The sequence below is a fragment of the Echeneis naucrates genome, chromosome 4 (genome assembly GCF_900963305.1).
Source record: "Echeneis naucrates chromosome 4, fEcheNa1.1, whole genome shotgun sequence".
In the NCBI taxonomy this organism is placed as follows: Eukaryota; Metazoa; Chordata; class Actinopteri; order Carangiformes; family Echeneidae; genus Echeneis; species Echeneis naucrates.
In genome coordinates, this window is record NC_042514.1 from 20,680,849 (window position 1) to 20,704,119 (window position 23,271).

Sequence of the window (23,271 nt, forward strand, 5' to 3'; positions counted from 1 at the left end):
ATTAATGAGTGCAGCCCAGGGAACACGTAAAATTAGCAGCAGTGCAGACCCACAACAACAAAGTCCTTCTGGAAATCAAAAACAGGCCCCCCTGGACTTTCTCCTTCCCGTTCAGGATCAGAACCAGGACAAGGACCTGTGTCCTGAACTGAGACACTCTGTATACAGTGTCCCGGGTTCAGAGACATTTGACCTCTGGACTCCAGACCTGAGTGAGACCTGGATCTGAAGCTGCTGGATGGAGCTGCTAATACTAAGACTGATACTTTCCCCTGCTTCCAGTCTCTGTGCCAAACTAAGATAGCATATCAGTGTATTGAAAAGTATATTAGCGTTTTGTTTCAGATACAAACTTTAATGCCAGAAAAACACTTGATATAAAAAATTTTTCTTGATGCTGCTCGGTGAAAATCAGTGAAGGTTGTAAATGCTGCAGTTTGTGACGTGTGTTGGCAGACGAACATTGAGGTTTGTGGATGAACATATTAAGGCAGATCTACATTTTCACTACAAAACTACAATAACACTGAGGAAGGAGCACTTCAACAAAAACACACCATTATCTTGACTGTGACGTCAGTAAACAACATGTAAACAACTGGAGATAACACACATTGGACTCAAACTAAGACAAGGCTCCTCCTCTGGATCTGGACCTGGAGCCTGTCACTTCGTATGCTCTTCATCATTAATAATTATTATCAATAATTATAAAAAACAAACAAACAAACAAACAAACAAACAAAAAACTGGTAAATCCCCAAAAGTGAAGATGAAAATATCATGTTAATGTTTAAAAATTATGTCGGCTCTTGAAATGTAAACAATACTGTGATGAACTCATCATTTCTGTGTTTAGTTCATATTTGATATTTGTGCTTTTTGCTGTTTTTTGTGACTTCAGTGGCTCCAGGGCTGATGGAAACATCCAATGGAGTGGAAATAAAAAGATGAGCTTGATAATCATCCTGTGACAAAATCTGAACCAAATTAATCTATGTTGTTTTAGCTGCGGCCAAAATTTCCCAGAATTCCTACACCACTTTTACTTTGCAATATTCAAGAAAAAACAAAAGAAGATGATAAAGCACGACGACTTTCACTGAAGTCAGAGTGAAAAAATGCATGCCAGCATGCTGCCAGAGGAGGAAGAGGAGAAAAAAGTGAGTGAGATGAAGAGCACTTAATTCATTCAGCCGTCTCATTGGTTGGTCTGAAGCAGCAGCCAATCAGACCTCCGGTTCATTAAAAGGTGTAATGCCACAGTAACAGCTGAGAAATGCAATCCCAGTCAAAAGTTCCAGGATCAGAGAATCAGATCGTGGTCTGCTGGTCTACAGGAGCAGAGGAGCATCTTTTTGGGATCCACTGTGATTTAGCGTAAAGTCGTGGATCAGATCTAGGTCTGCTGGTCTATGAGGATCTGGTCCTGGTGCATGGTTCAGGTCCCTGGGACTATTAGCTGCATGTACAGGTACCAGTCTACTGTCCCTGATCCTGTCTGACCTCTCACAACCACCATTCAGGGGATGGGTGGTCCAGCAGTCCAGGTCTGATGACCCTCCATAGCGGCCTGCGCTTTGACAGGGAAACAGCAGGTCCTCAGGTCCTTAAAGGACCAGCACCAGATGTCTGGCCTTGAGTCTCTGGTGATGTGGGGATTTCAGACATCTGAATCTGGAGTGAACTGGAGATGAACCTGGAGATGCTCTCTGGAGTTTGCACACCCATAATCCTGGGCTTTTTTTTTTAATCCTGTTCGAACAAGCAAAAGCTCTCGAGAGTCACCTCTGATGGTGATGTCACAGCCACAGTGCTCTTTGACCACTCAGACCCTCATGAGGAGCATGAAGCTCAATGTGAAAGCCCGATCCTCTTTGGCCAAGCAGACCACAGATGCTGTTGGAGAAACAGCAAATCCAGCCATGTCACAAAGATTCCAGCACACAACACTCTGCCTCTTCTCCAGCGCAGCTGACCAGGTGATGCCATGAGGTCGGACCAGAACCCATGCTTGGCAAGCCGTCCCCGTCAGACCTGACAGATGTTGTAGTAGACGGTGTGTGCATGTCGCTCACCCGCCGAGTCGCCCGTGGACTCGAACATGGCGTCTTTGTGAGAGTGCATCTCCATCATCGGCACGTCGACGCTGTGGGAGGAGTTGTGAGCGTGAGGCATTTGAGTCCCATAGGAAGGAACTGGCTGGAGAGGAAAAGAAAGGAAGCACATGGCACGGGTTAGATGGCATGTCTTCCTGATGCTGTAGTTTTTTGTCACTCATACAGAAAAGGGGAAAGAAAAAAAATTATCCTATCGGTGCTATCTGGTTCAGAGGACGACGTCCATCCATCCAGACTAAAGTATATCAGCTTCATCAGATGATGAACTGGCTTCCCTTTTAGCTTCACCATGAGATTCATAAAATGTGCGTGAGGTTTAATGTCTCAGTCATGGTCCCCTTCTTTATTCACAGACACAGTGGTTGTTCCTACAGCATCCTGTAAGTATTCCTATTGGTTACTAATGGAGTTCTGCTGGGAAAGGTGACATCACAGGGGTCAATGAGATTGAATGTAATCTGTTGGCCAAACTCTGTAATATGAGATCACTGACTGTAGCTGAAGTTTCATCTGTGCGAAACTATCTGAAATCCAATGAATTAGATGACAACAATAATACTTTAATGATAATCATCATCATAATCGTGTCAATAAGACCACTTTTTGAGTAAAATATCTGGTTTTAACTAATTTCAAATTTGACCCTTTCTATAAAAATCTTGAGTTTGTCATTCTTCGCTGTCATCTCTGACCTTTGACATCTACAGGTCTCTGTGGTCTCTGACCTGCTGTGCCAGAGGATCCAGTCAATCAAAGTGTGTTTCCAGAACTTTTTACCTTTCCAGATTCACTGAGAGGGAAATCTTTCCGACAGAGGTGAGCGATGATTCCAGCAGCCAAGGCGTCACCGAGGACGTTTATCATGGTGCGAAATCTGTCTCTACAGGGACAGAAATGACCAGGAGACACTGAGACCACATTGACTCTGGAGGCCGTCTCTTGGCTTTTCTACAAGAATAGTTCCTGGTTCTGACTCATTCTGATGATATCATGCCAAAATGTGAGGTGGGTTCTTTAATCATAGTGACTGCTGTTACTCACAGGATCCAATCAATGGCCACAATGAGTGTGATGTCATCTGGCGGTAGCCCCACTGAGGTCAGGACAATCACCATGGTAACCAAGCCTGCCTGAGGAATTCCTGCTGCACCGATGCTGGCGGCTGTAGCCGTGATGCTGGAGTTACACAAAGAGAGCGTGAGATTTGTGACCTTTTACCCTGGCCCATAATGAAGGTCAGGCTCCTGACCCAGATACAGATTGAGGACTAAAGCTGTGACTCCAAATGTGGCCAGATGACACAAACTGATTAGGGAGGAGCCAATCTCACCAAACAAACATTTACGTAAAAGTTACAAAATTTTTTAATGGAGATGTTGCTGTCACATTAACGTCTAACAGTCTGTCTACAAATTATAAAAAAACACATCTGCGAAGAGCATAAACTGAGTGACAAAGTTTCTGCCCATCCCATAGCATCATTCTGAAATGCAAACGATGACATTACCATTGTGAAACCTGCCTCTGATCTTACACTCTGTACAATCCTGACATTGCTTTACCTGATGGTGACCAGCTGACCAAAGTCAAGCTCGTAGTCGTTAACCTGAGCGATAAAGATGGCCGCCACAGCCTCGTACAGCGCAGTGCCATCCATATTAATGGTGGCTCCCACGGGAAGGACGAAGCGAGCGATCTGTCGGTCGACGTGGCAGTTCTCCAACAAACACTTCATGGTGATGGGCAGCGTGGCAGAGCTGAGGATGGAAGACAAACAACAGTAAAGAAATGAACACACGTGGCAAGTGGCAGGTCAGAGCAGGACTGTCCTGGACTCTATCCTGGAATCTGACCTGGATGAGGTGGCCAGGGCAATCACCATGGCTTGCAGCAGCCCCCGGATATAAGCAAAGGGGTTTTTCCTGGTCAGGAGGAAGTAGAACAGAGGAAGGAGGACGAGTCCGTGGACGAAAAGACCAGCGAGGACAGTGATGCCGTACCAGCCCAGCTTCTTTCCTAGAGTGCTTGGATCCTGCATGTCCAGGATCTTTCCTGCCACCAGGAAGATGATCCCAAAGGGGAAGTACCTGAAAGGACAGAGGACATGGAATCATTAGAATCTACGGAGATAATCATCTGGAGAGCAGGAAACTGATTCTAATGGTGGCGTCAGGGAGCCACCAAGTCATCATCCTCTGAAGATCCTCTGAAGACCAATATCCAACACAGATTAAACTAAAGGTCACGAGAGGTCAAATGAGACCATGTCTGTCACACTTAAAAGTGTAAATTTGGGCCTGACTTTCTAAAAGCATGGACCGGAACATCAAATATTTTCCTAAATATGAAAAAAGTTTTCATAAAGCACAAAATTTTTTGTTTTTCTTCTGATAATCCAGGACCAGATTTCAGTGATGATATTTAAAATTAATGACTTTTGTCAACATTTTTCACCTTGAAAGATACTACAGGGGCCCAGAGGTGCAAAACAGAACAAGACATAAACACAACATTAACAAAAACACAAAAGTTGTATACATCTGTTGTATTGACTCAAATTAAATCAAACACAGAGCCTAGCAGTGGGAGGATGTGGTGATGTCATCACCAGCACATGACACGATCCACTCCAACTATCAGAGACTCAAATTGCACCAGATTCTGTTTCTCTCTCTGGCTGTTTTTCTGTGAATGACTCTGATGGATGGCTGATTAATTAGATGGATGATGGGTGAATGATCCATGTTTCCTCAGTGTTTTATCGACTGGTCTTAAAACAGGAAATGGCTCACCAAACAGCGGCATTGATGATCTTCATTACACACTCATTGATGCACTGACAGACGTTGACCAGCGGCGCTCCTCGCTCTCCCATCCTGCCCAGCAACAGACCTGCAGTGATATAGCTCAGATTCAGCCTGACCACGCCTAAGGACACACCCCTAAGGGTTCAAAATTCAGTCAGAAAGCCACTTCCTGTCCATTTAGACCAGATGCGATGATCTAATGTCAGTACTGTGAGTGGAGCTAGAGGGGGGACAGGCAACCTCTATGTTCTCATTGCCCCCCCTCCATCTTAATGCTATTAGTTGATTGGTTGGCATTGTACAAGGTGAATTGATGTAATGATGCAGTGTGACGGAAGAGATGATGGAAATCCATCCTGGGGAGGAACAAACCACACACCACAAGCAGCAGCTCACTCCTTATATGGATACGATAGTTTACTTATATTATACTTACTATGAGAATCAATATTATATTCATACTACAAACCGACTCTTCTTCTTCTGTGATTTGTCCTGATTAAAAACGCCATTTGACTTTTGTTTGTGAGGCTAAACGATGCTGCTCAGTGACTCACCTGTTAGGTGATATTAATGTGAGGGGTCATTAGAGACCATCAAGGACAATCAGGGTCCTTGAGGGCCCCTCAGAACCCTTCAGGGGCTGTCAGGGGTCCATTTTGTCATTAGTGTCCTGTGATTCTGGTTTGACTATTGTTGGTTAGAGAAATACGTGATGTGACGTCATGATGGAACAATGCTCTGTAGCAGGATGAAGGACGGTTTTGTTTTGTCTGCTCATATTAGGAACATCAAACTGACCCATAGTTGCAGAGAAGATGACGATGCCAAGGACATTCATTTGTTGGCTGCTGCCTGGACTCGTCTTGTACAGGACCTCTGGGGGTGGAGTCAGCTCCAGGTACACTGTCCGACCCTTGGGGTCGTTCTCGTCGGGGACAACATAGACAAAGTTGGGCTGGATGGTTCTGGTCGGGACTTTGAGGATGGGAATCAGGTCTGTTTTGTACTGAAGACACAGTGGGACAGATCAGAAGACAAAAGGACACAGAGGCTGGTCTGAGAGTCTCATCTGTTCACTCACCTGTTGGAATGTGGCCTCGATCAGATTAGAGGGAACCATGTTCCTGTGGAGGGAAAAATATCCAGAGTTTTATACACAGAAGAAAACAACAAAATCCAAACACATGGTCAGCTAATCAATAAAATCTATCATGTCTGAAATATAACATGTTTAAAATGTGATTGTTAACAGGTATATAGCCTAATAACCCCCCTTCCCAATTCATTGATAGGACCATTCATTCATTCTTCTTCTACTGTTTATCTGTTTCCGGTTCGCGGGAGGTGCTGGAGCCAATCCCAGCTCGGTGGGGCCACCCAGGAGTTCATCATAGGGTCAACACACAGAGACAGACAGAGACCAACAACCATTCACACTCACACTCAGACATATGGACAATTTAGAGTCACCAGTTAACCCTAACATGATGTCTCTGGACGGTGGGAGGAAACCCATACAGGCATGAGAACATGCAAACTCTGCACAAAAAGGCCCCAGACTGGGAACAGAACCTGCAACATTTTTACTGTGGGGCAACAGTGCTAAACACTATCCCGCCGTTCTGCCCCTGATGGGACCATCATTTAAAAAATTTACATTAACAAAGGAAAACATTTACAAAGATAATACATCTAGGGAGAAGGAGGGATGTTTTCCCATAGACTTTGATACAGTCCGATTTCTCAGTGGACCCCTTCCTCCCCTGTCAGTAAAACACTCTGAGAAGCGACAGTCTGGACCAGCTTCTGGTCTAACGGGCTTCAGGTTCCTGCAGACTTTTATTTTGGAGAGGTGGCAGATGAGACCCTGGACAGTAGGATGGTAAACACAGAGCAGGGTAACAGTCCCGATCAGCTGACCTTTAGCAATGGGTCAGAAAGGTGATGATGCTTTTTATGTGTTCGTGTGCACCTTTGGTTGTGGGCGTGGTTTTCAGACGATCATGGTCTCCACGTGCAGCAGCAGAGATCATCACATCCTGTGGCTGCTGACTCAGTTAATCTGTCACTCATCCCAGATTACCAAAAATACACCGATCAGCTCCACCTCTAATTGGATTTGTGAGCATCCGTTTGTTTTCTGAGATTTGTTGATCTCAGCTCAGTCACTCAAACTTCAACATCGTGTCTTTAGGATACCACAAACAACTACTAGCGATTCCATCTTGTAAATGTGTCACGTCAAGTCTTCCAGATCATCCTGAGACATCATCAGCTAGAGGTCCACTGGTTTTCAGGTCTGACACCCAGCCACAGGTCCCATCCAGGCCCCTAGCAGTTGGAAAACCAGATTCTTGAAACTGCTCCAAAACAAAGCCCAGTTTAAAGGAGGGGGAGCTTAATCACTTCCTGCCACAAAGTGAGTGAAACTCTCACCAACACGGCTCACGTTCAACCCCGACGCTGTTCTGGTTCACAGAATCCACTACTTAGGACCAACCCCCAGAACTGGGTCTCAACTGCTCCCACCTGGGTGCAAAGGTGAAGCAGTGTTGGGCTGTGGCATTATTTCCCCGCCAGGGTTCGAGCCACTGAAGGAAAATTAAGTGTTGGGACCAGCACTGAGACCAGTTCATTGCCTGACAGAGGTCAAAGGTCATAACACAAGTTTTGTTTTAATATGGATTCACAGAGGTTCACTAAAGCCCAACTCCAACTTGAGTCTCTGGTCCAGATCCTACACAATCTTGAGGAAAACTAAACCAAGATCCAGCTAAGATCCACATCCTGGTCCCGTCTCTGGTCCAGACATCTATTGCTCTTTGGTCCTGGTTTAGCCCCAGTCTCAGTCCTTCTACAGGGCCAAACTCTGAACCTGAGACAGCCCAGAGACCAGAAACCAGGTCAGACCAGGTCATCCCTCTCCACTCCAGCTGACCTTTGACCTGTCTCACCTGATGAGGTCGAGCAGGGCATCAGCAGAGGTCATGACGGGCCCCCCACCAAGCCGGTTGCTCTCCATCTCTGTCCCCACGCCAGGTTTGATGATGATGACAAGCAAAATGCCGACCACCACGGCGATGAAGGTGGTCCAGAGGTAGTATGTCACAGTGAGCACGCCCATCCGGCAACAAGCCTTCGACTCCATGGAGGACAGCCCCGACATCAAACTGGGGGGGGGGAGGACAAATTAATAGAAACACCCACTGACACAGTTCAGCTCAACAGCAACACAAACTGAAACGAAATGATCACACTGGTAAACATATGCAGAATGTTCCTAATAAACTAACCACTGAGGGCATAAGAAGCCTGAATCTTAGTCATCAATAGTAATAATAATAACAATGGTATTTCATATTCGTTCAGATCTACTGTTGTGGTAAAATTTTAAAACTCATCAAATCAAAGTCAAGTTCTCTCCCAGACCTGGGGCTCCCCAGGGACCTGCAGAGACCCTAAAGGACCCATGTTCAGTCTGTCCTCTTCTTTATGTGTTGATTTAAGGTTGTGTCATTTTCAACAAAAGTTGTGTTGATCCATTATTGGTATATTTTCTCCTATGACAACGGATCAGGTACAGATGTTTGGTGAAATCAGGACACTGTGGTGAGGCAGTGGAGGCCCGCTCCACAGATGGTCACCCACCTGGATGTGATAAGAGGAAGAATAAGCATCTTCAACATCCTCATCAGCAGCTCTCCAGGAAAAGAGAAGTAGATCTTGGCCTATAAGAGAAGAGAAGGCATCTGACTTTGAGGCAACGTGAAGACATTTTTTCTGTCCAGCTGGATACACCTCACGTTTGACTCCTTTACAACATTAAATTCTCCTTCAAACCTAAAAATCTTCAGCAAAGAAAAAAACTAACAAAAAACAAACTGGATAATCAACAGGTGAGCTCTGAGCCTCCGATTCAAAGGGCTTCAAATGATTCTGCAAAGACTTCCAACACCTTTTAGATCCTTCAGTCTGCAACACAGTCCAAGTCTGATCCTGACCCAGATCCGGTCCTGAGTCCTCCTCTGTCCTGTTTAAATTCGGCTGCTGTTGAATTGACAGATCAGTTGTTCCTGGAATCACAGTTCCCTGACAAACTGAACTATTTTTAACTAAAAGTCTTTAAAATGGCTTGGTGTGAATGAAACTGAAGAAGATGAATATAATCTTCACCAAACTGAAGATGCAGCAACAAATGTATCTAATTTCCTTTCAGAGTTGCAGCTAATTGTTTTGTTTTGTTAACTCAAATACTTTTTGTTATTGGTTAATCTTTGAGTTTCTCCATTAATTGATTTATCATTTAGTCACTTCTTCACTTAGAAAACAAAGAAATATGTTGAAATTGAACATTTGATAAGATCAGTTCAAATGTTCCCTCATTATGCTCATAAACAATTTATTATTTTAAAAAAATTTAACTTTTTTGATTAATGTTCTCATTATTTTCTTGATCAGTTTTCTAAGATTATTATTTTCTTTAATATTCTGTATATGTGTTCATTTGGCTTTTTTTGGCCTTTGTTCAAATGGCGATTAAAAGAGGCAAATTTCTCAAACATTTTCGAGAAACTCTTGAGCCTTTAAGCCGGTAAAGTTAATACTTACTAACTAGTTAATGAATCGATTGTTAGCATCATTCAATTAGCTCCTCAGCTGTTTCCTGTCCATTAATTTCCTCCCCTTGTTGATCATCAGTTGAATCACAGAGAGAAAATACTGAAGTTCCCTAAAACACTCAAACTTAGCATCTCATCATTTCCTGTTGAATCATTGAATTCAGTCGAGGAAGTGAATGGATGGACAAATTGTCCTCACTGTCCCAATATGACACTGTCCAACAATGTCCAATAGATTCATGTCTTTGCTTGTGTGCTGTGGCATGATCGGAACTTCGTCCAATCATCTTGATGTCATAGTGAGCCCCCTACTGAAGTAATTCACTCATTAAATGGCGATAGATCCAACAAATAACAGGAAGAAAAAAAATGCTCCGCAGCCAAACAACCTCTATTTCACTGAGGTGGCTAACTATTAGCCAGATAACATTAGCTAATTTGAGCTCCATGAAAACACTGTTTGAAAAACTGTTTTAAAACAATAAACTTAAACTAATTAGATTTGAAGGCAACAACAGCTAATTTGCTTACATACTGAAAACCTGGGTGGGACCCTCTGGCACAGCACTTAAATGGTTTGAGTCCTATCTAAAAGACAAAGACTATTTTGCATCTTTATGTAACTACAAATCTGAGAGAACAAAAACAATGATTATGATTAACAACTAAATTTGATATCATAATTTCGCAGATGAAACACAAATCTATATAACCATCTCACCAGGAGTCTATACTCAAATCCAGATATTGATCAAATTAAAGAGTAGATGTGCCAGAATTTTCTTCAGTTCAATGAAGACAAAACTGAAATAATAGTGTTCGGAGCCAAAGAAGAAAGATTGAAAGTCAGCATCCAGCTTCGAGGAATGATGATAAAGCGCACCAGCCAAGCCAGAAACCTGGGTGTGGTTCTGGACTCAGACCTGAATTTCAACAGTCATATTAAGACTGTAGTGAAATCAGCCTATCACCACCTAAGGAACATATCAAGGATTAAAGGACTGATGTCTCAGCAGGATTTAGAAAAATTTGCCCATGCTTTGATCTTCAGTAGACTAGAATGCTGTAATGCTGATTTATTTTTATCTTCTATTTCTGCCTTTCCCTTGTCCAAGTTTGAAACAACAGTCAAGTTTGTTTATACATACTGTACCTGGCAATAAAACAATTTCTGATTTTGAACACTGCAGCACATGTCCTCACTAAGACCAAGAGAGCAGACCATATAACTCCTGTTCTTAGAGCTTTACACTGGGTTCCTGTCTGCTAAAGAACAGATGTTGGTTGTTGGCTGTTGGTTTATAAAGCTCTGAATGGTCTAGGGCCAAAATACATCTCTGATCTCCTGGTCCATTATGAACCCTCAGGTCAGGACTACTGTCTGTGCCCAGAGTTAGAGACAAACATGGTGAGGCAGCGCTCATCTTTTATGCTCCTCACCTGTGAAATAAACTCCCAGAATGCATCTGAGCTGCTGAAGCGCCGGACTGCTTCAAATCAAGATTAAAAACATTTTACTTTACTGATGCATTTCATCGATCATCTGCAAAGCAAATGAATTTTTGATATCTTAACTTGTTTCCGTCTGTCTTTAATTGATTTTGCTTTCAAACTCTCACTTTTAATGCACTTTTTATATTTAATGTGAAGCACTTTTCTGTCTGAATTGTCCTTATATTAAATGTGCTAATGCAAATAAACTTGCCTTGCCTTGAGGCTAAGCTAACAGATCAACGACGATTTGACAGAAGTGTCCAAACAGTTGTTCTATTTCAATATGACACATTTTTAAATATTTAACATTTAACAAAAAAAAAAAAAAGTTTTGCTGACAAAAAGCTGACGTTAGTTACGTTACGTTAGTTAACGTTAGTTAGCATCCAGAATTTGCTAATACTTTGTTACAAAGGAAACAGGAAATTTGAACCATTGTTAAAAGAAAGTAAACAGCTTCACAGTAAAGCAAGCACACACACACACACACATATATATATATGTGTGTATATATATATATATATATCAGAAACCATAATCAATGGGATGGTTGAATCAGGAAGAAAAAAACTAATAAGATAAAAAGAACAGGATATTTAAGGAAATAAACATTTTGAAAAAGAAAGGGTAAACAGGAAAAACAGGAATTTTCAGGATGGGGGCTGACATGGTTCCTGGTGGGAAACGTAACTGTAAATAAAAATACAGAAAATACACCATGCTGTGAGGCTTAAAGCGGAGCATGGAGCTGCATGTCCTGCCCCGGCGGACAGCCTACCTGTGTGGAAAGCTGGGTTCCTCTCAGCATGAAGCCCAGTGTACAGCCGGTCAGCACGGCGATGACTGACAGCGTCAGCAGCCCGTTCCTCTTACAGAAATCCCTCACGCTCCTCCTCAGGTCCTCCTTCACCGTCACCAGGAGGAAAGTTTTCATCCGGTCCCCCATCGTCCTCCCGGCGTTCCCCGGGCCATAGGAGCTCTGGTCGGAGCGCGCCTCCTCCTCGCCGCTCGGTAGCAGAAGCTCCTCCATGCCTCCAACCGGCTGGTTGTTCGCGGCTGGCAGGATGACAGACCTGGATGGGCTGAAGACAAGACTGTTCCACCGAGGATTAAATTACCAGGAGCCGATCCGAGCCAACGGAGGCTGTAGGCCGGCAGGCAGACTTACAAGAACTAAGAGGCTTAAAGAGGCGAAATAAAACCTCACACGTCTTTGTTGTTGCATCTGGTCATAGCTGGACCTGGTCCTGGATCTGTTGCCAGCTAGTTTGGCTCCTTATAGCGTAGCCGAGGGGGTCAAGCATTCATTCTTCACGATTTCACGCTGTCCCTGTCAGCGAGGTTACAGTTTCTAATGGTTTTCCATTCAGACGAGATCAAATTATGGTCAAAAAGGTTTTGACTCAGTCAAAGAGTCAGCAGGTTCAGACCTTGACAGGCACTCACAGTCACAAGACAGAGAAGAGAAGGTTTGGGATTAGAGACAAAGTTAATCAATTTACTGACATTATATAACAGCTTGTTTCTCCCTTGTATTGAAGTCTATGGGGAAATGTTCCTCCCTCTCCCTTGATTTATTAGCCCAGTAAAAGTGTTTCTAATGAGTTTAGTGTCTCAGTCTCTAGTATCAAGACATCAGTACAACATGATGTTGAGGGACAGCCAAAGAAAACAGACCAAATAAAATGAATTATTTTAATGATGACAACAATCTGTTAAACTACAACATGGGACACAAAATAAATAGGAGCTCACAATGATCACACACAGCAATAAAGGTCTGAGGAGGACAGGAAGCTGTACACAATGATTTGCAGTGTGTTTACCTGATTGTACAAATCAGTAGGTCTCAGATAAAAAGTTTTTTTAAAGACTTAACTAGTAACCCAGACCAGTCTCAGATCAGATTATAGCTTCTCATGTTCAGGTCTGATGACACTGCAGGAATTACGTGTCTGTTGCTGTGGTCAGAATATTAGGAACACCTGAGAAGGCCAACCAGAGTCAGGCAAAACTGGCCAGAGCTAGCTGGTTAGCATGCTAATTTAAGTTGATATCTCTGAAGCACAAATCACGTCTCCGAGTCAACATCAGGAGTTTTTAAAATTAAACGTAGTTAATTTTTGAAAAATATCAAATATAACTTTTCCATACTCCCTTTAAATCCGAGATTTGTAGAAAAACCTCAACAGAAGCTGAACATTGAAGCTTTGTAAACGTCGACTGACAGCAGAATAGCTAACTTATGCAAAATGATGTCTCAATTCATTTCTGATGTATACTTATAGTCACTTCACACCTTTAAGCGCAGTGATGTCACAGGCTCTAGAGGACACCTGTGACATACCCTTGGTTACAGGTGAGGAGTTAATGGTCCTGTGTGGAGTTTCTGACTGATAGAGAAGTGGGTCCCTTTATATGTAGGCGAGACTGAACCAATTTAAGGAAACAGGAATGTGAACGAAGAATCTAGAATATTTTAAATAACATTAAAGTTTTGGGAAGAAGGACGTATTCTGGGGGCAGGGTCATTAAACTTTGATTTGTTTAATCACAGCTTTGGCTCAGTTTCATGTTTCTCCGGATCATTCTGTCTCACAGCTGGAGTCTTAGTCTCTCTGGATAAATTATAGGACCAGTTCCTTCAATCTGAGAGTCTGAGCCTGAAAGTAAATAATATTTTTTCCAAACTGCTGAACTGGCCTTTTACTTCTTGACTTTCTTTTCGGTGAGTCAGGGAATTCCTGTCTGTCACCATTTGATGAAGACCAGCACAGCGAGCACGCCGTATCCCAGGATGAGGAAAAGCACTTTGAGAAGTCGGTCCTGTTTGTTGTCCAGCTCTTGGGAAAGGATTTCAAAGAATGTGACGAACAGGAAGGTGCCGGCAGCAAGACCCTGCAGTACCACAGACACCACCCCGCCCCCCAGTGTCTGAGCCGATTCGATGCCCATTCCCACCACCATACCCAGGGGGATCATCAGGCTGACGGTGACGCCCAGTTTGGCTGCATCCTTCATGCTGAGTGACGCCTTGGCCACGCTCACACCAAGGGCAACAGCAGCCAGGGTCTCATGCACAGCCACACCCAGGAAAAGGTTGCCCAGCTTAGCTCCGTCATCCTGCAGGCCGAGTGCCAGACCCTCAAACACAGAGTGGGCCGACAGAGCCATAACCAGACTGGCCAGCCGCAGAGGCCCTGCTCCCACCAACTCAGTTGGGCTGAAATGTCCGTGCTGGTGTCCGTGGGAGTGGTGACCACCGGCACCCGGGGAGCCCCGCATCGAGGAAATGAAAGGCGTGTCATACTCTGAGTCACTACCTGCCTCGGAGCCTCCAGCGTTGAAGGTCTCCAGGTTAATGAAGGATGGTTTCTCCTTACGGAAGGTGAGGACAGCCTGCTCCACAAATACAGTGAGGAAGAAACCAAGCATCATCATTGTTTCCGCCAGAGGATAATCACTGCTGATTTGCAGCTGCCTGAACACATCGCCCACCTAGGGACACACAGTGTCACACAGGGTCAGATCATAGATTTGGTCTTTTCAAAATAAAATATCATCGACTTTTTGTTGTTTCAACAAACCTTACTAAATATACAGTTAATTTTTTTTACAGTATTTTTAACATTAATAATTTTAAGAATATTCCAACATCAATATTTAGACATTTATTAATAGTAATAATTTGTATTTAGTAGTTTTCAAAACCAATTTTATATTTGAATACATTTAAAAAGTAGGGAAATTAAATAATTATGTCTCATAGTTTTCAACCTAAATCATCACTAGCAGATGATTTATTTGTGAAGATGATAATAATTGTTTTGTCTCTATTATATTTATAGCAAATACATTCAAACTTTATGACCATTAATTTTAGTTGCATCAACCTGATGAAATCCGTGTTATGTACATGTGCTTGCACCTGAGGCCTCACACCAACATCTCACCTGTAATAGGTGGACACAGAACGAGACAAACAGTGAGACATTAAGAGCAGCATTGTTGTGGTTACCTTGTCTCTGACAGCGGGCAGTAAAGCATTGAAGCAGGTTGCCAGGAACACGCCACCTCCAAACGAGTTACATAGGGACAGGGCTCTCCTGTACCTATTCACCTTATCGTGGTCCACCAGCAGGAGGCGGACTGGGACCAAGACGCCAGCCAGCATCAGGCAAAACAATCCCAGCAGTCCAAGCAGCTTGGCCACCAGGATCTGCATTCTGAGGCAGCAAAACACTCCACAGCCGCTAAAGCAAAGACGACATCCTCACTGCCTTGGACTCAACTGCTGCATCTACTGTGGGAGACACACAGATGCTGTGAGACCAGACAAGACAACATAAGACCGGATCAGACCACACTGTACCAGACTGCTCTGATCCAGTCCATTCTGGGACCAAATCAGACCAGGCTGTATCAAAACCAGACTGCATCAGTCCAGTCTGGATCAGACCGGTCCAGACTGAACCTGAACAGACTGGACTGAGCCCCAGTACAGAAAGAGTGAGAAGTGTTCAGGTATTTGTTTGGTTGCTTGTGTTTTAATTTACTTCCTGATATTAATGTATAAACGAGAGAATGGCGTAACTTCGGTCACTTTATTGTATTTGAATTATATTAATATAATATTTGAAAAGTCTTTATAAAGCCACGTGCGCGATCACATACAAACTGAATGATGACAGAGAGAAGTAAGTAACTGCTTTTATTTTGAAACATAGCATATGACGAGGAAAAAAAAGGATAAATACAAATAAATTAAGAAAATCCTGTTTGAGCAGTTTCCTCTTAAACGCTTTAAAACTTCACATATAATCGGATAAAGACACGAATCGGCTGTTTATTTAAAATTGACCGTTTTTAACGGAAAAACAACCCTAATTTCTTGCAAACACCTTCAAAATAAAATATCGCGCACTGACATGAACTTCCGATTTCCTTTTGCAACATTTTTCCTATTTCAATGAAAATATTTAACAGATATACTTTACAGGTTTAACCTTTAACTGTCAGAAACATTCTAGAGGGCCAGACTGAAGATAAAATTGGGCCCATTTCTGCTCCTTGTTCTTGCTAACAGCGGCTAGCTCCACTGCTAACCGCTGTTAGCTTCCCTGCAGCTAATTGCGGCAATAACAAACAGCGCTGCCGTGTAGGGAAACCACTGTCCGTATCTGTATGCCTCTGAATAAACACCGACAGCAGGTCAACAGTACAACCTCACGACTCAAACACGAGCCAGATGAAGAGTTTACCTGTAGAGCCTCCCGCCGCCGCTCTGCAGGTGCATCAACACACTTCCGCATTGACGTCACATTCTCCCAGGGTTCTCACTGGTGGGGTTCCCCGTGACGTCACGGGTGACGATTCTTTGCATGTTTATGGTATACAGTGCATTAATAAAGCCGTTTTAAAAGTGATGTTATCACTTAGATACATTTTTCTGTAAGTTTATATTACTCGATTTTTTTTTTCAATTTGACATGTTATTTCTTATTGTGTCTTCATTTTTATTCTCTTTACGCATTTGTTTGTTTATATTTAAACCAGTGCAACTCTGTTGTACATTCATTGAGCTGTTTTGGTTCATCAACATTTATTTTCCTTATATTGTACAATATTTCTCCAAGCTAAAAAATTAATTCACTGTTAAAGAGTTTGGTCCGGCTACTGTGAAGCTAGTCAGATGTTTTTTCTGAGTTCTGTGCATAAAACTTTTTCCTTTTTAAAGTAGAAAAAAAAAAACAACAATGAACCTGAGTTGGTCTGGTTTCCCCTTAAGTCCCAGAAGCATCATAATTTCTCCAAGTGACTGTAAAACACATGAATTTATTTGTTACTTCCATGTGATATAACAATAGATTTGGCCAGTTTTAAACTAATTTTCAGAACCATCAACTGTTAATCTGATTAATGACATTGAACTCACTCATTTCAAATACAGAAACTCTTATTGTTCAGGTGTCTTTTGAGAATGACCCTGTCTCAAAGAGATTACCTGTTTAAAGGATAAATGTAAGGTCAAATAAATAAATAAATATTACTGTCAATGAAGCAACAAGTTTCAAAATTTTACAAAATTCTTGTGTGGTGGACATCCACTGGTTCTCCCAGATGTATCTCTTTTGCCATAGCTCAACACAATCACCACCAGGTTCTTCTGTCATGTTGGTCCTGGTCAAGAGGAGACATGGTGGATCCATACTTCATGTGAGGATGATAGAGTCACTGACACACTCCAGACTCTGAGCCCTGATCTGCATCATCAGCAGTGACCTGATAGACAGACAAATCTGCCCACTTCAGGTCCAACCAGCTGATTCCCCACAGGTCCAGGTCCAGGGAGATGGAGGAACCTGAGGTGTCTGCATACGCTGTCAGTGTAAGGTTTTAGGTTTTACTTTAACACATTAATATTTGGAATTAGAGCAGCGTGATGTCGAGCCATTTCCTCAGAAATTAATTCAACAACACAAGTGAAAACTCATTGAATAAAATGTTGAGATGCTCTTTTTAATTTTCCAAACAGCTCAGCGTCACCTGCCAAAGGGTTAGTCTATTTGTACTAAATTAACCCTGATATTCATCACACCCGCACGCGCACACACACAGACACACACACAGACACACACACAGTGTAGATTTTAGCTTCTGTTCAAACTCTGGTGACCTGCAGCTGTTCCATATCTGGACTATGATGACATCAGAACACGACTCTTGAATTACAATCAATAAAGTTCAATAAAGTTTTTCCTAAAAACTGCACAGCGCCGCAGGAAGTGGATGTAGTTTTTGGTGACATGGCTCCTGAAAGAAGGGGGCCCTTCCTCTCTCTCTGGCTCTCTCTCATGCAGGAATTATTCAGTGATGGAAAAAAATGAAAAAAACTTCCTTTTAGTCTTTTGAGTTATAATGATCCAAATCAGAAAGAAATAACGGACAGATGGTCTGTTATGTCTCCTCCACACACACATCTGCAAAATCTGAAACAAAGGAAATAGAGATTAATCCACATAAAAAACGATAAACTTATAAAAATTAAACATGTGAATTAAGTCTGTTATTGATCAGAAAATAGTTTCAACAAACATCTTCCAAAACGTTGGTTCTGATCCTGTCTTCTGATTTGCTGACTGTTTTCTGACTGACCACATGGAGGTCTACCTTTAGACTGTATGGACCTTTAACCTCACCTGTTAAGGTAAATTTCCGATGTCTCACCTGGACAAACCAACCTGAGGACAGGGACTTACTATATCTGACGTCATGGCTGCTCCTCGTTTCCAGCACTGGGTGTTCGGTTACGGATTTGACTCCTCAGCTGTTCAATGAGTTCGGGGTTCTGCTGCTGCATCTGCTGAGCAAACTGCTGCCCTCTGCAACAGTAACCACAAACCCATTTGTGAACACCAACCCACTGCTCCACCTGCTCCACCTGCTGGGAAAAACATCTAACATCTCTTAACGTACGCCTGGATCAGTCCTGATAAATCTCCAGCCCCAGCAGGTCCAGGAGCCCCAGGTGCTGCACCTCCTCCTGCACCTCCTGCACCTCCTGCTCCTCCTGTGCCTCCGGCGCCTCCTGCGCCACCACCCATCCCACCGTACGCTCCAGACATCATCCCTGACATCCTGGAAGAGAATGAACAGACAGGAAAAACTATTTTGATGAACCTGGTTGCAAGAAAACAAGGAATGAAGGAGCAAGAGACAACTTACAGCTGCTGAACCTGAGGGTTGTTCATCAGAGATGATGCCTGAAGAGACAGACACACAATCAGTCACTTCATCTCAACCAGTACAACAATAACACAGCTGCTCACACATCAGCATAACAACAATCCAGATATGGTCAAACATCATGATCCTACAGTTTAAGGAGGGAAAACAGGAAGGATGATCACAATAAATAAAAGCTCAAGAGACCAGCTGATGGAGGTGGGGATATTTAAGGCACAGTTTCATTAGACCTGGAGGACATGCTGTTTGGGTCTGGGTTCGGATAAAGACGTTGGGCCTCATTTATAAACCTGCATGGGATCATTACTAAAAGTGTAAATACGCCCAAAAGTCATGGGTCAGAGTCATAATGAATGTATGTAGTCATTCCGACTTTTCTACCTGTGAAGCTTCTTTAATTGCTTTTGATATTTAGGATCATTGTGCTCACTGGGTTGCTTAGGGGTGCACAAATGCTCCCGTCAAGTCTGTTTCTTATAGATCACAACCTTTGCCTGGAAAATGGCGTATGCCCTTTTTGTGCATAGGCCAAATTTATAAATGAGGCCCCTAGACTAGTGTGGAGTACAGCTGAAGATCTTTGCCCGAACTTTGCATCGTTCAGTCGGGCTTGGGCCTAATTTCTATCATTTTACACAGGCTCAGGCTTGTGCTGTAAATGAGCAGTAAGGTGATGAGCTTCGATTAGAGCTTCGAGAAAGATGCGGAGGAGGTGAAATGGAGGTGTGTGCACATTTGAATAATGTCGGCTCTCAACTGGTTCAGACTTTTAAAAAGCCTTCAATCAAAATGTATTTTGGGCTCAAGCCGAATTCTGGGTTAGCTTGGGCTAACTTTTAAGGCCCAATTACAGCTCTAGTGTGGAGTGGTTTGGTTTGGGTTGTGTTCAGCTCTTGTAATTTTAGTCTAAATGGCTTAGAGGTGTCAAAGGACTCACCATGTTCATGAAGCCTGGGTTACTGAGCAGGCCTGCCAGGTCAACTCCTCCCATCCCTGCAGTCTGAGAGAGGAGACAACAATGAACACAAGTCCAGCACGAATCCAAGCTTAGCGACAGTTGGCTCAGTTCTTACTGGACTGGATGTCTCCATCTTCTCCTCTGCAATCTTTAGGTTGGTTTTGTAGGAATCGTTTTCGGGATCCAGCTCTAGGGCTTTTTTATAGTAACTCACTGCTTCTGTGTGTTTGTTGAGGCTGGTGAGAGCCAAACTGAAGCAAAAGAACCCAACAGGAAAAATGTCAGCACAACAAAAACAACACTTTAAAATTCAAAGCAGTGGCTCTTTGGTCTAAAAGTACCAACTGCTGGACATTTATGAACTGTGGAACAGAGTAGCCTGTTCTTACCCCATCCTCCCGTAGGCCTTGCTGTAGTTGGGGTCGATGCTGATGGCCTGCTCACAGTCCTGCACGGCACCAGCGTAGTTTCCCAGTTTGCTGTATGCTGCAGCCCTGCAGGAAAATTATACAAAATTTGTTTTTGATTATATAAAACAATGGTTAGAGTTTTGTCTGTGTCATGCAGAGGCTTTACTCTTAGCTGTTTGTATATCCAAAGTCTATGGGGTAAATCATCTTTTTCTCATCTCAGAGTGTGGAAAAGTTGAGTTTATTATGTTACGTTTTCTTTGGCTATTCTGGTTTATAGTGTTTTTATCTGGAAAACAAAAACAAAAGGGTTTTATTTTGTTCCTGTTATCCCCTTTTACAGAGAACAGACTCTTTACTGAGTCAGAGATGGAATCAGCTTGTTGACTTTATAAAAACAAACAAACAATCACAACAAAACAAAAATGCCTGATTGTGGCTCTAAATTGGTTCCTTCAGAGGGTTGAGCTGATTTGAACTGGAGTAGGAGTATATACCTCCTGCAGTTCTTCTGGAGTAAGAACATAAGCCGCTAAAAGGTCTGAGTTCTGTCCCCACACCGACCTGTTACAGTAGTAGACTGCGTTCTGAGGGTTGAGGGCGATGGCCTTTGAATAAAACTCCACAGCAGCTGCAAAGTTCTCCACCTTCATCTGGTCATTACCTGAAGTAGAAACAAAGATTATGAGCCTCTGACTGGAACATAAAAATGGAAAGAATAAGCTGCAGCCTCTGAACAAACACTGATAAACCTCCCCCACCGTCAGTCTTCAGCCTCTCAGCCTCAGCTCTCTGTTCGTCATTGACGGAGTCTGGAGTGGCGTTGTTGTTGACCTGTGACTGAGCTGGAAGCTGCAGAAACAGAGACACACTGAGTCAGAGACTGAGGGAGAGTCAGCAGATCATCAGCAGGAAGCCGGGCCTGTTGGGGTCTACCTGGGCTGTGGCTGACGTAAAAATCTCAGGTAACGTCATGGGGATGGCAAGGCTCTGGTCATCAGTTGACACCTCAAACGCTGTCTCCAAACACTGAACGGCAACTGTCAACAGGAAACAATAGAGAGACAGCAACTGTACGTCAGGATAGACATTAACAGCCTGACTCACCAGGATGATCACATGAACTCTTATTCTGTCTGTATTGTACAATCATACATCTTTTATTTAAATTAAGTGGAGGCAGCAGAGTCAAATTAAATAGTAGCCATGATCTCAGCGAATTATACACTGAAAAACATTAGACAAATTAAATGACCACAACCCTGCAATCTTGTTTAAAGATGAGTGTGTCATGATGTTTGTAACTGTTACATCTTGATTTAACAGCTGTTTAGAGGTTTCCATGCTGAGAGCTGGTGCTGATCATCACATGACAAGTGCTTAAAACATTTCACTTATTTAGTTTAAAGGTTATAGGTCCACAGGGCTCCTTAGAGGGGAGATGTAAAACTGAAGTGACTTGGTTTTTGGTTTTTAAAACCACAAGTGTAGCGGAGAGAGAAAGATGCAGTGGAAAGGAGCAGCAAAGAGGAGAATTCAACTTTTACTTTGAGTTTCTGATGAATCTGTTCCATCAGAACAGAGCTCAAACATTTACACTGCACAAGACCTAGATGTTTTTTTTTTTATGTTTCCTGTTGTTGTGTAGATAAATCTTATGAGACCGAGCTCTACAACAAAGAAAACAGTTTATGTTCTGCAATGGAAAATGTCCCTGTCACTACCAAACAGCTGTACCTAGTCAAACCAGACCCAGTAGTGGTCCCTTTAGGTCTGAAACTGGACTCACCCTCCAAACTCTCCTGTGCGCCCGAGGATAGTTTCCCTGACTGGAGCTGGTCGTGGAGAAACTGGATGATGGAGAATGCGAGACGCTTGTTGTCTGTCATGATGACGGAGGCTCAGACGTCTCTGAGTTCACTTAAGAGAGGAACACCCTGAGGAGGACAAGCACACAACAACAGCTGCTGTTAATATCATCCATTGAACAGCTGATGAACTACTCAGACATATAAAAACACATACAATTACAAATTAATGATAAACAAAGAGATGCGGTGTGTGAAGAACAGTAAACAATAAACTGATAGTTCAGTCTGACAGACTCTCACTGTCTCACATTAAGCATCTGTGTTAGCATTAGCATTAGCATTAGCCTGCAAAACCTTCTGGTCGCTCCGGCTCAGTCCGCTATCTGCTGCCAAAACCCGCTACAATGAGCCACCGACCACCGCCCCGGTACCGAAGAGACCCACACAGACCCACAGACAGTCCTGTATCTGCCAGTGCTCGGAGGTCACTTTGAACTTTCACCCCTCATCGACCATTACAATTCAGTTTAGCTTAACCTGCTAGTGTGCCAGCAGAACAGCACGGCGCATGCTCAGTAGGCGTAGCCTCACTTCAGTCAGAATTCAGTCGCATTAACTCTGAGATAAAACGGCGTCAGAAAGGGACCGTGAAAACGGTACTGGGTTTAAAAGACAGACTGACAGCTGGAGAGAAATTCGGCCGATAGCTGACGCTTCACTTTGCGATTATCAGACATTACAGCAGGATCCGTTGTCACAAAGAGCAAACCTAGAGCTTAAAATTGTGAATTTTTGGTATTGAAATGCGATTTGGTGCATTTAACTTACGCCGAATCAAAGTTTGGTTCCTATTAATTAACTACACGCCCAGATTTTTGTCCTACAACGCGAAATTTTGGACCCAGTGTCCAAATCCGGTTGTATTCCCAGAGTTGTGAAAGGAGTTCAGCGTGACGTGTAGCACAGGAACCATCGGCGTGATGCTAACGGTTAACTAGCTCCCTCGGTCTCGGTTTGACTCCAGAGACGAGTCCGAATTCAAACTGCTGTCTGGCGGAGAGATGTGGAGCCAAAACATTGTGAGACAGTTCTCCTACCAACTGTCTGCCCAGTGTGGGAGATCCCGTAACGAACAGTTGACGTTGGGTCCGCTGCTTCGGATCGTAGCCTTCCGCTAACCACTTAGCTTGTCGCAGACTTATGATGTCACGGAAAGGCGTCGTCATGACGCCATTGACGTTAAGTTATCAGTAAGACCGGACACGGAAATATGGCAAATCTACCTTCAGAACAAACCAACTAA

At 43.2% G+C, this 23,271-nt stretch overlaps 3 protein-coding genes across 8 annotated transcripts; all 3 read right to left on the reverse strand.

Moving 5' to 3' along the window:
- Positions 1-1,414: 1,414 nt before the first annotated feature.
- slc1a8a (solute carrier family 1 member 8a) lies at positions 1,415-12,073 on the reverse strand. Its single transcript, XM_029500226.1, has 11 exons — positions 11,822-12,073; positions 8,579-8,658; positions 7,885-8,100; positions 6,012-6,054; positions 5,729-5,936; positions 4,913-5,012; positions 3,974-4,207; positions 3,683-3,877; positions 3,162-3,296; positions 2,898-3,000; positions 1,415-2,202 (listed from the first exon to the last, which is right to left on the reverse strand). Exons 1-11 carry the CDS (start codon positions 12,071-12,073, stop codon positions 2,032-2,034), a joined length of 1,737 nt encoding a protein of 578 aa, XP_029356086.1. The 3' UTR covers positions 1,415-2,031.
- A 657-nt stretch (positions 12,074-12,730) lies between these two features.
- Positions 12,731-16,354, reverse strand: LOC115041775 (zinc transporter ZIP3). Of its 2 annotated transcripts, none has more exons than XM_029499526.1 (3): positions 16,305-16,354; positions 15,062-15,346; positions 12,731-14,541 (listed from the first exon to the last, which is right to left on the reverse strand). In XM_029499526.1, exons 2-3 carry the CDS (start codon positions 15,266-15,268, stop codon positions 13,795-13,797), a joined length of 954 nt encoding a protein of 317 aa, XP_029355386.1. In that variant the 5' UTR covers positions 15,269-15,346; positions 16,305-16,354; the 3' UTR covers positions 12,731-13,794. The 2 variants fall into 2 exon arrangements, with proteins under 2 accessions (XP_029355386.1, XP_029355387.1); XM_029499527.1 differs by having other exon boundaries at positions 15,062-15,343; positions 16,305-16,344.
- A 504-nt stretch (positions 16,355-16,858) lies between these two features.
- On the reverse strand, positions 16,859-23,160 carry sgta (small glutamine rich tetratricopeptide repeat co-chaperone alpha). Of its 5 annotated transcripts, none has more exons than XM_029500136.1 (12): positions 23,066-23,160; positions 21,947-22,094; positions 21,094-21,197; positions 20,919-21,009; positions 20,722-20,821; positions 20,137-20,241; positions 19,863-19,998; positions 19,727-19,789; positions 18,769-18,806; positions 18,520-18,681; positions 18,303-18,425; positions 16,859-18,032 (listed from the first exon to the last, which is right to left on the reverse strand). In XM_029500136.1, the coding sequence occupies exons 2-11, from the start codon at positions 22,044-22,046 to the stop codon at positions 18,314-18,316; spliced, it is 1,011 nt and encodes a 336-aa protein (XP_029355996.1). In that variant the 5' UTR covers positions 22,047-22,094; positions 23,066-23,160; the 3' UTR covers positions 16,859-18,032; positions 18,303-18,313. The 5 variants fall into 5 exon arrangements, with proteins under 5 accessions (XP_029355996.1, XP_029355998.1, XP_029355997.1 ...); XM_029500138.1 differs by lacking the exon at positions 23,066-23,160 and adding an exon at positions 22,797-22,948; XM_029500137.1 differs by lacking the exon at positions 23,066-23,160 and adding an exon at positions 22,323-22,464.
- Positions 23,161-23,271: the final 111 nt, after the last annotated feature.

Bases quoted from the DNA above. Each gene is read 5' to 3' on its own strand.
- LOC115041775 (XM_029499526.1), bottom strand. From the start codon at position 15,268: ATGCAGATCCTGGTGGCCAAGCTGCTTGGACTGCTGGGATTGTTTTGC. The intron at 14,542-15,061 runs GTAACCACAACA...GTGTGTCCCTAG, and splicing joins TGCCCGCTGTCAGAGACAAG to GTGGGCGATGTGTTCAGGCA.
- slc1a8a (XM_029500226.1), bottom strand. From the start codon at position 12,073: ATGGAGGAGCTTCTGCTACCGAGCGGCGAGGAGGAGGCGCGCTCCGAC. The intron at 6,055-7,884 runs GTGAGACAGGTC...TTCCCTCCACAG, and splicing joins GCCCTGCTCGACCTCATCAG to GAACATGGTTCCCTCTAATC. The intron at 5,013-5,728 runs GTCAGTTTGATG...ATATCACTGCAG, and splicing joins CATCTTCTCTGCAACTATGG to GTCTGTTGCTGGGCAGGATG.
- sgta (XM_029500136.1), bottom strand. From the start codon at position 22,046: ATGACAGACAACAAGCGTCTCGCATTCTCCATCATCCAGTTTCTCCAC. The intron at 21,010-21,093 runs GTAGACCCCAAC...CTGTTTCTGCAG, and splicing joins TTACGTCAGCCACAGCCCAG to CTTCCAGCTCAGTCACAGGT. The intron at 18,426-18,519 runs GTACGTTAAGAG...TTACTGTTGCAG, and splicing joins TTATCAGGACTGATCCAGGC to AGGGCAGCAGTTTGCTCAGC.